The sequence below is a fragment of the Bombina bombina genome, chromosome 3 (genome assembly GCF_027579735.1).
Source record: "Bombina bombina isolate aBomBom1 chromosome 3, aBomBom1.pri, whole genome shotgun sequence".
NCBI lineage: Eukaryota > Metazoa > Chordata > Amphibia > Anura > Bombinatoridae > Bombina > Bombina bombina.
In genome coordinates this window covers 1,101,309,241-1,101,324,259 of record NC_069501.1, presented here as the reverse complement: position 1 = coordinate 1,101,324,259, position 15,019 = coordinate 1,101,309,241, and the positions used below count along the sequence as shown (strand labels likewise).

Genomic DNA, 15,019 nt, shown 5'->3' with positions numbered 1-15,019 from the left:
AATTCTTACCTAAGGTTGTGAATTCTAACAACATTAATAGAGAAATTGTTGTCCCTTCTTTGTGTCCTAATCCTAAGAATTCTTTGGAGAGATCTTTACATTCTTTGGATGTGGTGAGAGCTCTGAAATATTATGTTGAAGCTATTAAAGTTTTCAGGAAGACTTCCAGTCTATTTGTTAGCTTTTCTGGTTCCAGGAAAGGTCAGAAGGTTTCTGCCATTTCCTTGGCTTCGTGTTTAAAGCTTTTGATTCATCAAGCTTATTTGGAGTCGGGTCAAGCCCCGCCTCAGAGAATTACAGCACATTCTACTAGATCAGTTTCCACTTCCTGGGCTTTTAAGAATGAAGCTTCAGTTGATCAGATTTGCAAAGCTGCAACTTGGTCTTCTTTGTATACATTTACTAAATTCTATCATTTTTATGTATTTGCTTCTTCGGAAGCAGTTTTTCATAGAAAAGTTTTTCAGGCAGCTGTTTCAGTTTGATTCTTCTGCTTCTAATTTAATTTTTTTCTTTTCAATTATGAGACTAAACTTATGATTTGGGTTGTGGATTAATTTTTTTCAGAGGAAAATCGCTGTTTTTATTTTTATCCCTCCCTCTCTAGTGACTCTTGTGTGGCGTTCCACTTCTTGGGTATTGCTATCCCATACGTCACTAGCTCATGAACTCTTGCCAATTACATGAAAGAAAACATAATTTATGTAAGAACTTACCTGATAAATTCATTTCTTTCATATTGGCAAGAGTCCATGAGGCCCATCCTTTTAATGGTGGTTATGATTTTTTTGTATAAAGCACAATTATTCCATATTCCTTTGTTGATACTTTTTATTCCTTTTTTATCACCCCACTACTTGGCTATTCGTTAAACTGAATTGTGGGTGTGGTGAGGGGTGTATTTATAGGCATTTTGAGGTTTGCGAAACTTTACCCCTCCTGGTAGGATTGTATATCTCATACGTCACTAGCTCATGGACTCTTGCCAATATGAAAGAAATAAATTTATCAGGTAAGTTCTTACATAAATTATGTTTTCCTATGCTGGGAAAAAGCAAGAGGAAAATTAGACATTCAGATAGTAAGGTTTCTGTTCCACCTACTGCTACGGACAGAAACCTGAGGAGGATGCGTCGGTAGCCTCTGAGGGTGAAATCTCAGATTCGGACAGTATTATTCCTTCAAGCTTAAATCAGAAATGTACTTCTTCAGTATCAGATGAACAGCTTTGTGTACTGTTGAAGGAGGTATTGGCTACTTTGGACGACTCCGATTCTTCTGTCGTTGTCAACCCTAAGAAGTCTAGTAAACTTAATAAATGCTATGATGTTCCCTCCTCTGTGGAAATTTTTCCTGTCCTAGACTGTGCGACAGATATTATTTCACAGGAATGAGAGAAGCCATGGATTCCTTTCTTGCCATCTCCCGTGTTTAAAAAGATGTTTCCTGTTGCTGACTCCATTAAATATTCTTGATACACAGTGCCTAAAGGAGAACTGGCTATTTCTACTCTGGCTAAGAGAAATATGATCCCTATAGAGGATAGCTGCTCCTTTAAGGATCCCATGGACTAAAAGCTGGAAGCTTATTTGAAGAAGATATGTTCATCAAGGTCTTCAATGGCAACCTGCAGTTTGTATTGCCGCAGTAGCAAGTGCGACATCTTATTAGTGCAACGCCTTGTCTGAATCAATTTTAGTAGAGACTCCGTTGGAGTAGATAAAAGATAGGATTAAGGCTCTCAAACTAACCAATTCCTTTATTTCTGATGCTAACATGCAAGTTATTATACTGGGAGCCAAGATGTCTGGCTTTACTGTCCTAGCCCATGGGGCATTGTGGCTAAAATCTTGGTCAGCTGATGTTACCTCTAAGTCCAAGCTTCTGGTGCTTCCTTACAAGGGTAAGACCTTGTTCCACCTGGTCTGGCAGAAATAATTCCTGATGTTACAGGTGGAAAAGGGTCTTTCCTACCGCAAGACAAGAACAGACTCAAAGGATGTCAAACTAATTTTTGTTCCTTTCATAACTTTAAAGGTCAAAAGTCTTCCTCTCCCTCTTCCAAGCAGGAGCAGTCCAAGTCTTCTTGGAAGCCCAATAAGTCTTGGAATAAGGGTAAGCAATCAAAGAAACTCTCAGCTGAGTCTAAGTCAACATGAAAGGACGGCCCCCTGTCCGGGATCAGATCAAGTGGGGGGGGGGCAGACTTTCCCTGTTTTGTCAAGCGTGGAGTCGAGATGTCCCAGAACCTTGGGCTGTGGACATAATATCTCAGGGTTACAAAATAGAATTCAAAACTTTCCCTCCCAGGGGCAGATTCCACCTCTCAAGATTATCTGCAGACCCGGTAAAAAGAGAGGCATTCTTGAACTGCGTTCAGGACCTTTCCTCCCTGGTAGTGATTGTTCCAATTCCAGTAAGGGGACAGGGTCTAGGATTCTATTCAAATCTGTTTGTGGCGCCAAAAAGAGGGAACTTTTTGACCTATTTTAGACCTAAAGTGCCTCAACATGTTTCTTAGGGTACCGTCCTTCAAAATGGAAACCATTCGTTCCATTCTTCCTTTGATCCAAGAGGGTCAGTTCATGACGACCATAGACCTGAAGGACGCGTATCTTCAGGTTCCCATCCACAGGGATCATCACAAATTCCTGAGATTCACCTTTCTAGACAAAAACTTTCAGTTTGTGGCTCTTCGGTTTGGCCTTGCCACAGCTCCCAGAATTTTCTCAAAGGTTCTGGGGGTCTCTTGGTAGTGATCAGGTCCCGGGGAATTGCAGTGGCGCCATTCCTGGATGACATATTGGTTCAGGCGCATCTTTTTATCAAGCAAACTCTCATACAGAGATCTTGTCTTTTTTCCCATGGTTGGAAAGTGAATCTGGAAAAGAGTTCCCTTGTTCCAGCTACAAGGGTCTTTTTCTTAGGGACCATAATAGATTCCCTATCCATGAAAAAATTTCTGACAGAGGTCAGAAAATCCAGAATTCTCTCCTTAGAAGTTGTATATTTCTACTAGTGAATTCATATTTCAGCTCCTCATTGGAATATTCTCATACATTTTTAACACAGTACTTTAAGTCTTATAAGATGTAGACAGAAGTAGAAGATCTTTTGTTTTTCTGTGCATGTACTCTTAACAAATGTGCTTATTTTGTTTGCCTGATGCTTCTGTGTTGCAGCATATTATTCCTACCATTTTATATAATATAAACCTAGCCAATCTCTTATATTTCTTGGCTTTAGTACAATAAAATATGAGACTATGGTCACACATAACCATGTTTTACTGTTGAATTGTCACTTTGTTAAGTGTTACATGTACAATTCTGGTTTATTTGATTGTAGTACTAAGACTTATCTGCTTCCTATTTTAAAAGTCCCACTATTACATTTTCCTTTGTCAGCAGATATTAAAGGGACAGTCTAGTATAAATTAAACTTTCATTATTCAGATAGGACTTTTAATTTTAATCAACTTTCCAATTTACTTTTATCATCAAATTTGCTTTTTTATCTTGGTATTCTTAGTTTAAACTAAACATAGGTAGGCTCATATGCTAATTTCTAAGCCTTTGAGGGCTGCCTCTTATCACATGCTTAAATCTCTTTTCAACACAAAGAGACAGAAAGTACATGTGGGCCATATAGATAACACTGTGTTCAGGCACAGGGGGTTATTTAAGATTTAGCACAAAACAATGCTAAATTGAAGACAATAGATAATAAACAGTCACAGTCATGTGATCAGGGGGCTGGAAGAAGGTTCCTAGATACAAGGTAATCACAGAGGTAAAAAGTATATTAATATAACTGTGTTGGTTATGCAAAACCGGGGAATGGGTAATAAAGGGATTATCTATCTTTTAAAACAATAACAATTCTATGGTAGACTGTCCCTTTAAGTGTGTTGCAATTTATGTTCCTGAGAACGACTACCCTATTCACATCTAAAACATTTTATGATCTTCAGATTAAATGAGTTTTGTTTGATAATGTGTATTAAATAAATAAACTATCAGAACCCACCATATATGACTATATGATCTTTTGGTATTATTTGCTGCAGATTTGTATCACACACTCATTCCTGTAAAATCAGACTTCATTATATATTTTTTCTTTTTTCTTTCCCATTTTATCCACTATTTTCCAAATGGTTGTGGTGCGCTGACCCATAAAGCAAGTATTTGTAATGCTGGTCTAGGTATAGTAGATCTACGATGTTGGGAAAGTTGACATGAGCGCTATAAATAAACCTACCCCAAGGTACATTACATCAGGGGCATGTGGTGTCAGTGCTCATCTGCTGTAAGCAAGCCAGCATTTGAGAATATTTCTGGTTGAATACATGTGGTTGATCAGCAGTTGTCATTTTGATTGTACCACCCGAGGTTTGGGTAGACTTATCCTGAAATTCAGCTGCATTCAAGGGATAGTATTACATACCTTTTTCTTTTCTTGTAGTTTAATGTTTTATAATACATTTTAGTTTTATTTATCTGTGTATTTGCTTCTTTGTTTTTATTGCAATGTTGTATATAATGATCATTAGCTATGGTAATACATCATTCATATTCATATGTCATATAGAACAAGATGTGCCAAAAAAAATCACATTTCATAAAGTGCCAAAGAAAAAATCCATAGTAGACTGACCCAAAGAGGGTTCTTTTACAAAAGAGAATGAATAAATGCAGACAACCTAGCCTGCCAAAATATAGAATATTCCCTTGATTTATGTGTGAAATAAGTATTTCAATTGGATGTTTTTATTATCTTAAGTAGGGCTTTTGTGTATTTGCTAGTTTAATGGGAGTCTTTTGTTATATGTTCTTGTATAAGCAAGTTGGAGGGATTGATCACTGAGCAGGTGCTGGTGTCCTGCACACAACTTGTTCCGGTCATATCTGATTAATCTCAAACAATTTGTCCATGTGAATAGATTTACATCAGGCACTCTGAAGCTCCTCTTCCCTTGGGTTGGCTCCTTGGCTCAATATTTTTTTTAGTCTTACTGGTGTCACTTGGTGACCTTGTCCGTCAAAAGGTCCTTTTTTGCCTGTATACAGATGGCACCTTTCTGCCCTTCTGCAAGAAAACTCTTTGCTTTCAGAATCCTTTTATTGAGTAATATTTTTTTCAGCAAAGCTGTACATTGTTCAAGAGACAAACATGGTACTCACATCCTCAAACTGTTTTACAAAGCCAAGAATAACATATTTTCTATTTTACTCTTATTTCTACATTAGTCTTGCAAATTTGTATTAATATATTCTACTTACACAAATGGTTTTGAGAATTGTTTTAGATGCTATAAAGATTTCCAAGTCTCTGTGGTTTCATCCTAAGTAAATCTATTAGTTTTTTCAATACTTTCTTTCCCCTGTTATTGTTTCCCCTTTTTTTAAAGCACACTATGCACCTGTATGCAGCAAATGCTTTCGTTCCAGTTTTTATAGTTAAGGGGTCTTGGGGCCACAATCATACCCCCCCCCCCCATATGCACACACATTTCCCTGTCACACTTTACTCTCCTGTTTCTGCCTATTTTTATTCTTGTCAGCATTTTGTCTGTGTGACTTCAGTGTATTTATTTAAGTCTGATTGCACACACACACACACACACACACACACACACACACACACACACACACACATATATATATACATATATATATATATATATATATATATATATATATATGTGTGTGTGTGTGTTCACAGCTAGGTAGAATTAAATATTTCCATTAAAGGCCAATTAAATATAATTGATTTGCATAATCAACAATTGCAATAACACTTATTCTAAATTTCAAACTTTCCTTTTCACTGCCCTCTATATCATATATGTGTATATTGTGAACTCCGTATGAGCTGGTGTTTTGGAAAGCGTGCATAAAAGTGTTTTTTTATAATAAATAGCATGCATTATCAATCATGTGTTTTAGTGTCCCCTCCCTCTTAAAATTATATTCTAATCTAAAGAATGATTGTTTCTTTTTAAAGAAATTATGTTCACCTATTATATGTTTAACTTCTGAAGAGAACTTAAATACATAGTCATGCTTTTAATTGTGTGGCACCCCAGATACAGCTGGTAAATAAATTAGAAGGCATACTCGCGTATGCTTCAGTGACTGGCCATATCAACATCTGGAGTAGAATAGGGCTGTTCAAGGAGTACAAATGTGACTATCAAACACATACTAAAGTAATATCTGTAAAAAATAAAATGCTAAAACAAAATCAGGCATTTTATTTTCACACTAAAATGCCTCTTTATATGACCATCACTCTGTGTTTTATTGATTTTTACAATATTTATCACTAATCTTTCCTACCTATTTCCTGCAATAGATACACCAGCTTTGTTTCCAGATCTGAAAGAAAAGGAGACACCAACACCCATTGAGGAGCTTCACCTAGAGACTTCCATTCCTCATACGGACTCTGGCATTGGCGAAGAGCACCTTAGCAGTATCTTAAATGGGACTGATCTGGATACAAGCCCAGATGTCATGGGGGAATTACTGTCTACACTTTCTTCTGATGTAAAACAATCACAAGAGAGTTTAGCAGACAGTCCAAATGAAATACTTAAGCCAGCACCTTCAATATCCAGTATCAGCCAAAGCAAGGGCATTAATGTCAAAGAGATACTGAAAAGTCTTGTAGCTGCTCCGTTTGAGATAACAGAAACAGGACCAGACCCAGTACCTTATCCTGACCCAGCATTAAAAAGAGAAATGCAAGCCATTCTCCCCATGCAGTTTCACTCCTTTGACAGGTATGTGACTGAAACCAATATGAAATATTCTTTTATACATTGTCATTGTACAACATGAATTTCCACAGTATTTAGCATAGCCCTGTATATTTATTTTCTTATATGATCTGCACTCTTTGCTCTCTATTGAGTAAAATACAATTAGTATTTGTTTATTCTCCTTTAACCGATACCTATTACCTTGTATATTTATTGGTGTAAAAACACAAAAGTTAAGGAAAAAAGGAATTATCAGACATCCGTCAAAAAGAATCTCAAAACCTAGTTTCCCAATGGACTCTTTGCTTGCTATTGAGTAAAATACAATTAATATTTGTTTATTCTCCTTTAACTGATACCTATTACCCTTGTATGTTGGTGTAAAAAACAAAAGTTGATAAAAAAGGAATTATCAGATATCCGTCAAAACCACACAATGTCTTTACCTAGTTTCCCAATGTAAAAAAGGTCATGCCCACTTTTGTGAGGACCAATATTATGGTCAAGCTGAATGCAAGTATGGGTTCTGTTGGCCAGTAGTGCTATATTGCTAAAAGTGGAACCTATAATAGGCTAACATTTAACTTGTGCTATTTATTTCCAAGAGGGACAATCTGTTATTTCCTTCAAATGACAAAGTTTAAACTAATATGCAGGATTTTGTTTTACTGCCTATTTTACTTTGAACATTATGATGTAGATACCTCTAGTAAAAGTGATCACTTTTTCATTGATTAATTTTTAATGTGCATGGGTATAGATTATATGTCCGTTTGTACTGCTAACCTGCATTCAGATACTTTGCCCTGCACGCAGGATCTGTGGATACAATTTACGTGTCATGCTGGTGCATGCAGTATATGGAGAAAGCTGCCACTGAATTACTGCTAGCTTTTTAAATTTTACAAATACGTGTCTATGGAACAAAATTGCTTCTTTTAAAATGTGGGTTTCTGTTTTTGCTAGTACTTGCTTTTAATTTACTCTTGAGATACAATGTTGTTGGTTTACATGAACACTGTATTGGCAGCCGTTACTCTGATACTTTGGTCAACTATGATGTCATTTTCAAGTTATAAATATGACATATAAATAGGTCATGTCAATATGAGGAAAGTTTATTTTAATTAGGGGAAAATATTATAATGTAAATATTTTACAGAGATACTGCACTTTTAAAAATTTCACCAATTATTTGTGTGAAGCTGGACATGTCTAGATTAAAGTTCCATTTGAATTATATGTCATTATTTTTTTATATTATTATTATTATTTATTTTTTTTAAACAAGAAACCGTATAACATGAAAAACAAAACAGTGTCCGGTACATAGGTGAATATTAACAATGATCAGAGAATATAGAATAATATACAAACTAATTAAAACGCTATATAAATATAAACTACCATAACTTTAATAAGCAAATATATGGGTTGTGGCTAAATAAATTAAATTCCCCTCTTATACAGATAAAGCTGGATTTGTATACACATTTTCTGTGCTGATTATTTGTGTTTTCTAGCAACCTGTTATAATTGACTTTCATGGGTAAAACATTTCTTGTTTTCTGATTTGTATTTGGATTATATTTTCATCTTCTCGTACTTAAAGGGACAGCCTACGCTAAAAATGTTCTTATTTAAAAATAAGATAATCCCTTTATTATCCATTCCCCAGTTTTGCATAACCAATACTGTTACATGTATATACTTTTTACCTCTGTGATTACCTTGTATCTTAGCATCTGCAGACTTGCAGACTGTCCCTTTATTTAATTTCTTTTGACAGACTTTAATTTAGCCAATCGGTGCTGATGCATAAATAACTCCATGGCCATGAGCACAATGTTATCTATATGGCACACATTAACTAATGCCCTCTAGCTATGAAAAACTGAGATAATAGCCAGCCTTCAAGGGCTTAGACATTAGCACATAAGCCTATTAGCTTTCAATAAAGAATACCAAGAGAACCAAGCAAATTTGATGATGAAAGTAAATTGCAAAGTTGTTTAAAATTGCATGCCCTATAAGGAATCAGTAGTTTAATTTTGAATAGACTTTCCCTTTAAGTCACTGGATCAGTGCCTTGTAGATTTTAGTCAAAATAAAGCAACATTCAATTCAGAATTAATATTGACAAAAAAAAATACTAGTGTTTAAATTATGTAAAGTGAACTTTTTCAGTATCTTTGTAAATAAATAGTGGTCTCTTCTTTTGCCTGTTTTATTTTTTAACGTAATGAAAAGCAATGGAATATTATTTAATTCACTTTAACACATTTTGTAGCCTGTAATGGAGAGACCCTTACAATGTATATGACGCCTACCAAATTAATGGGGTTCATTTCCTTTAAACGAGTCCAGGTTAAGGGAGAACAAACCATTATGAAGACAAAGAATGCTGTAAAAAATGCTCCTTGTTCATGTTGTTTGGCTGTTTTATTGTTCTGAAGTGAGAAAGCAAAAACGAAATGACAACATGGAGACAAAATGTAGGCTAATACGTTTCAACAAAAGGCACTTCAGTGTTTTTAATGTATGCAGCAGCCCTAGTAGTATCACATGTAAATGATGAGGTGATATTGATGAAAGGAGGCGATTGAGGTCTCAGAGGCACTGATGACGGATTGAACAGAAGCGGCCTTGCTCCACACGTAACTGAAGCCTGTCTTCTTCACTGCTCAAAGCCATAATGGGAGGTGGCAGTCTGAAATGAGTTGCCACGGCAAAGAGTATTATTTTTGAAATGCTTTCACACAAATCACTAGGCCCTGCATACAACTTAGTTTCATGCTTTAATGTCATCAGGAGGCACAAATTGGTGTGTCTAATTGTTTGCCACCTGCCAGCAAATGAGCTGCCAGCTTGCCAGACGGGTTTGATTGTCTGTCAGGCATTCACTATATTGAGAGTGACAACATCAAAAATTTCTCTTCAAACTCTGAATCCTTGAACAGCTTTTCTGAGACACAGTCCCTATAACTGCTTCTGGACAAGTGCATTTTCATTTAGTTTTTAATATATTGCATCTCACTGTCTTATCTGTTGAAAGGTATCAATAATTACATGGCACAGAAAACAAGTGAAATCCCCAAATTCTGTCATCTACCCGTAAATGGACCTGGATTACTTGGTGATGATGCATTTTTATAACAACTGAATGTGTGTTGTTCATATGTGCCCCTTAAAAAACAGATTCAATGTCAAAGCAGTTTCTATTCATGTCTCTGATAAAATGTTTAACAAGATGTAAGACATCTATTTTAAAATTAGATTGCAAGCATGGTATAGTTTTTGCTTTCCTTAGGTTTTTTCCTTTGCTGAACTATTTTCTCTATTAGCAAATGTCTTCCTAATGAACTGTTGTTATGTACCCAAAGCGTTATTTTACATTTTTATAAAAAGATGTGAACATCTAACATTATCCACTTATGTAGAATCATCAGCCATTATACATTGTAACGGATAGGTAATAGCTTAAACAAATGTGAAAAAAAGAAAAATCCTTAAATTAGAAATCCAAAAATCTTTTTTTATTTACCTTTTTTCCAGTTTCATATTTATGCTTCTTAAAGGGGCAGTAAATGTTATATAAAAGTGTAAGTATTGACTCCAAATGTGATCTCCATAGCTGCTGCACCTGACCGTATTTTGTTTAATAGCTCAAATTTCTATACTATTTATTGAGTTGTTAAATATTACTAGCCCTGAAGATTGTATCCAAACACACTTCTGTATCTAACTGCCCCTTTAATGCATATTGGGAACATGTTCTCATAGTGGTATAAAAGCTCTTATACATGAAGCCCCTGTCAGACACATCTAAAATAAATGAATAATTAACTGTATACAGTTTTTTTTTTGTTTCTTACTATTAAAATAAAAATTTTCCATTGCTTTTTGAAGTTAGTTTTTGTTCTTTTTTTACTTCCTAATCATAATTGTAAACAAAAAAAATACCTGCAATCATAATTAGCTAAGCTAGGACTTGCTGTCATATCAAAGAGCTCCGTTTTTCTAAATTCTCACAGTTTTAGAAGAAATACACTATGTGGACTCCTGACCATCAAACCATGAGCATTAATATGGAGTTGCCCTCCCCCTTCCATCTATTACAGGCTCAGCTCTCTTGGGAAGTTTTTTCACAAGATTTTGGAGTGTGTCTATGGGAATTTGTGCCCATTAAGCCAAAAGAGCATTTGTGAGGCACCGATGTTGGACAAGAAGGTCTGGCTCACAATCAGCATTCCAAATAATCCCAAAGATTTTCAATGGGGTTGGGGTCAGTGTTCTGTGCAGGCCACTGGAGTTCCTCCACACCAAACTCCTCAAACCATGTCTTCAGGGACCTCCCTTTGTGCACAGGGGAAAGTCATGATGGAAAAGGAAAGGTACCCATCAAACCATGCCTTCATGGACCATGCTTTGTGCACAGGGGCAGATTCATGCTGGTACAGGAAAGGACCTTCCCCAAGCACCAATATGTCTAAAATGTCTGTTTCCTGTAGCGTTAAGTTAAAATTTTACTGGAACTAAAGGGTCTTGTCTAAACCCTGAAAAGCATCCCCAGACCATTATTCCTGCTATACCAAACATTACAGTAGGCACTATGTATTCTGATATGTAGCATTATCCTGGTATCCGCCGCACCCAGATTCTTCTATCAGATAGTGAAGCACAATTCATCACTTCAGAAAACTATTTCCCACTGCTCCAGAGTCCAGTGGAGCTGTACTTTATACCACTCCAGCCAAAGCTTGCTGTTACACATGTTGCTGTGATACACATGTACAGCTGCTCGGCAGAAGTTTGTGTTAAATGTCACAGATGAAAAAAAGGCTGGGCCATTCTCATTTCAGCATGCTTGTTTCTGAAAGGGTCAAGCTCACTGTGACCAATTCTGGGTCACCTGCCTGTGACTTTGCAAGTGGTCCCAACGTATGTACACCTGGAAACAATTGAGTATTTTATAATATCTGGTTTCCTAGACAATTTATAGGCTGTGAATGACTGTCAGGGTCCTGACAATTTCTCTGACCCATATATAAAGATTGTGCTGAAGAAAGAAGGATAATAATGGAGGTTTTCCAAATGGGCCAGCCTTGCTTCAGAGTAAACCTTTGAAATCTTACTGTTCATTGACATTTTGAGTTTAAAGGCTTTGTACATAAGTATGTCTTCATTGTTCTCTGTTTATTTTTTCTATTCTTTTATGAGTTCAGTCTACAAGTTTAAGTATTGGGTGAGCATTGTAATTTAAATGCAGATTTAAACTTTTATCATTCTATTTTGCTTGTAAGTTCTGGGATGGTTGGTCCTTATTTAAAGTGATGGTAACGTTAGTGTTCATTAACCACATGTGTGTAATCGGTGTGCATAAATTTGTATATGTTTACATTTCAATTAAAATGTATTCAGACCTGAATTTGTTAAATCCATTCTGATGTTAGGACTCCTTACCTCCAATACAGCCGACCAGCTTAGAAGTACACATTTTTCCTATCAGCAACCTTTTCATTGCTCATTCAATCTTTTTGCAAGCCATAGAGCTAGCATAAAACATGCTTTTCTTTTGCAAGATGTACCGAGTCCACGGATTCATCCTAACTTGTGGGATATTGTCCTTCCTGACAGGAAGTAGCAAAGAGAGCACCACAGCAGAGCTGTCCATATAGCTCCCCCCTTAAGTCCACCCCCCAGTCATTCTCTTTGCTGGCTCTAAGCAGGAAGGGTAAAGAGAAGAGTTGTTACACTGTTTTATTTTATCTTCATTCCATTCCTCGGCCGTCAGTGGCTCAGTGTATGGAGGTAATCGGACTTATGGTAGCGGCAATGGACATAGTTCCGTTTGCTCGCTTGCATCTCAGACCACTGCAACTATGCATGCTCAAACAGTGGAATGGGAATTATGCAGATTTATCTCCTCAGATAAATCTTGATCAAGAGACCAGAGACTCTCTTCTTTGGTGGTTGTCACAGGATCACCTGTCCAGGGGAATGTGTTTCTGCAGGCCAGCGTGGGTTATTGTGACGACGGACGCTGGGGTGCAGTCTGGAATTCCCTGAAAGCACAGGGTTTGTGGACTTGGGAGGAGGCCCTCCTACCAATAAATATTCTGGAATTAAGAGCGATATTCAATGCTCTTCAGGCGTGGCCTCAGCTGGCTTCGGCCGGATTCATCAGGTTTTAGTCGGACAACATCACGACTGTAGCTTATATCAATCATCAGGGGGGAACAAGGAGTTCCTTGGCGATGATAGAAGTTTCCAGGATAATCCGATGGGCTGAGGCTCACTCTTGCCATCTATCAGCGATCTATATCCCAGGGGTGGAGAACTGGGAGGCAGATTTTCTAAGTCGTCAGACTTTTCATCCGGGGGAGTGGGAGCTCCATCCGGAGGTGTTTGCTCCACTGGTTCAGCTATGGGGCACACCAGAATTGGATCTGATGGCGTCTCGTCAGAACGCCAAACTTCCTCGTTACGGTATACAGGTCAAGGGATCCTCAGGCAGTACTGATAGATGCTCTAGCAGTACCCTGGTCGTTCAACCTGGCTTTATGTGTTTCCACCATTCCCTCTCCTTCCGAGTCTGATTGCCAGAATCAAACAGGAGAGAGCTTTGGTGATTTTGATAGCGCCTGTGTGGCCACGCAGGACTTGGTATGCAGACCTGGTGGACATGTCATCTCTGCCACCATGGACTCTGCCACTGAGATGGGACCTTTTGATTCAAGGTCCATTCAAGCATCCAAATCTAATTTCTCTGCAACTGACTGCTTGGAGATTGAACGCTTGATTTTATCAAAGCGGGGTTTCTCTGAGTCGGTAATAGATACCTTGATTCAGACTCGAAAGCCTGTCACCAGGAAGATCTATCATAAGATATGGCATAAATATCTTTTTTGGTGCGAATCCAAAGGCTACTCATGGAGTAAGATCAGGATTCCTAGGATTTTGTCTTTTCTCCAAGAAGGATTGGAGAAAGGATTGTCCGCTAGTTCCTTAAAGGGACAGATATCTGCTTTGTCTATTCTGTTGCACAAGCGTCTGGCAGATGTCCCAGACGTTCAGGTTTTTTGTCAGGCTTTAGTTAGAATTAAGCCTGTGTTTAAACCTGTTGCTCAGTCATGGAGTCTAAATTTAGTTCTTAAAGTTCTTCAGGGGGTTCCGTTTGAACCCATTCATTCCATAGATATTAAGCTTCTATCTTGGAAAGTTCTGTTTCTAGTTGCTATGTCTTCAGCTCGAAGAGTTTCTGATCTATCTGCATTACAATGTGACTCGCCTTATCTTGTTTTCCATGCTGATAAGGTGGTTTTGCGTACCAAACCTGGGTTCCTCCCTAAGGTTGTTTCTAACAGGAATATCAATCGGGAAATTGTTGTTCCTTCTCTGTGTCCTAATCCTTCTTCTAAGAAGGAACGTCTGTTGCACAACTTGGACGTGGTTCGTGCCTTGAAGTTTTATTTGTAGGCAACCAAAGATTTTCGCCAATCATCTTCTTTGTTTGTTGTCTATGCTGGAAAGCGTAGAGGTCAAAAGGCTACGGCTACCTCTCTTTCCTTTTGGCTGAAAAGCATCATCCGTTTGACTTATGAGACTGCTGGACAGCAGCCTCCTGAAAGAATGACAGCTCACTCCAATAGAGCGGTGGCTTCCACATGGGCTTTTAAAAATGATGCTTCTGTTAAACAGATTTGTAAGGCTGTGACTTGGTCTTCGCCTCATACATTTTCCAAATTTTATACTTTTGCTTTTTCGGAGGCTATTTTTGGGGGAGAGGTTTTGCAAGCAGTGGTGCCTTCCGTTTAAGGTACCTGTCTTGTCCCTCCCTTCATCCGTGTCCTAAAGCTTTGGTATTGGTAATCCCACAAGTTAGGATGAATCCGTGGACTTGGTACATCTTGCAAAAGAAAACAAAATTTATGCTTACCTGATAAATTTCTTTCTTTTGCAATGTACCGAGTCCACGGCCCGCCCTGTCTATTCAAGACAGATTTGTATTTTTTATGTAAACTTCAGTCACCTCTGCACCTTATAGTTTCTCCTTTTCTTCATTGGCCTTCGGTCGAATGACTGGGGGGTGGAGTTAAGGGGGGAGCTATATGGACAGCTCTGCTGTGGTGCTCTCTTTGCTACTTCCTGTCAGGAAGGACAATATCCCACAAGTTAGGATGAATCCATGGACTCGGTACATCGCAAAAGAAAGAAATTTATCAGGTAAGCATAAATTTTTTTTTTGTG

The 15,019-nt window shown here is 37.6% G+C and overlaps 1 protein-coding gene across 1 annotated transcript in view; it reads left to right on the top strand.

The window, feature by feature from the left end:
- NBEA (neurobeachin) overlaps positions 1–15,019 on the top strand; it is a 1,472,531-nt gene that overhangs the window by 721,268 nt on the left and 736,244 nt on the right. The window contains exon 30 of the mRNA XM_053708445.1: positions 6,361–6,790. Within this exon, the coding sequence (XP_053564420.1) occupies positions 6,361–6,790 (430 nt within the window). The remainder of the gene's footprint in view (positions 1–6,360; positions 6,791–15,019) is intronic.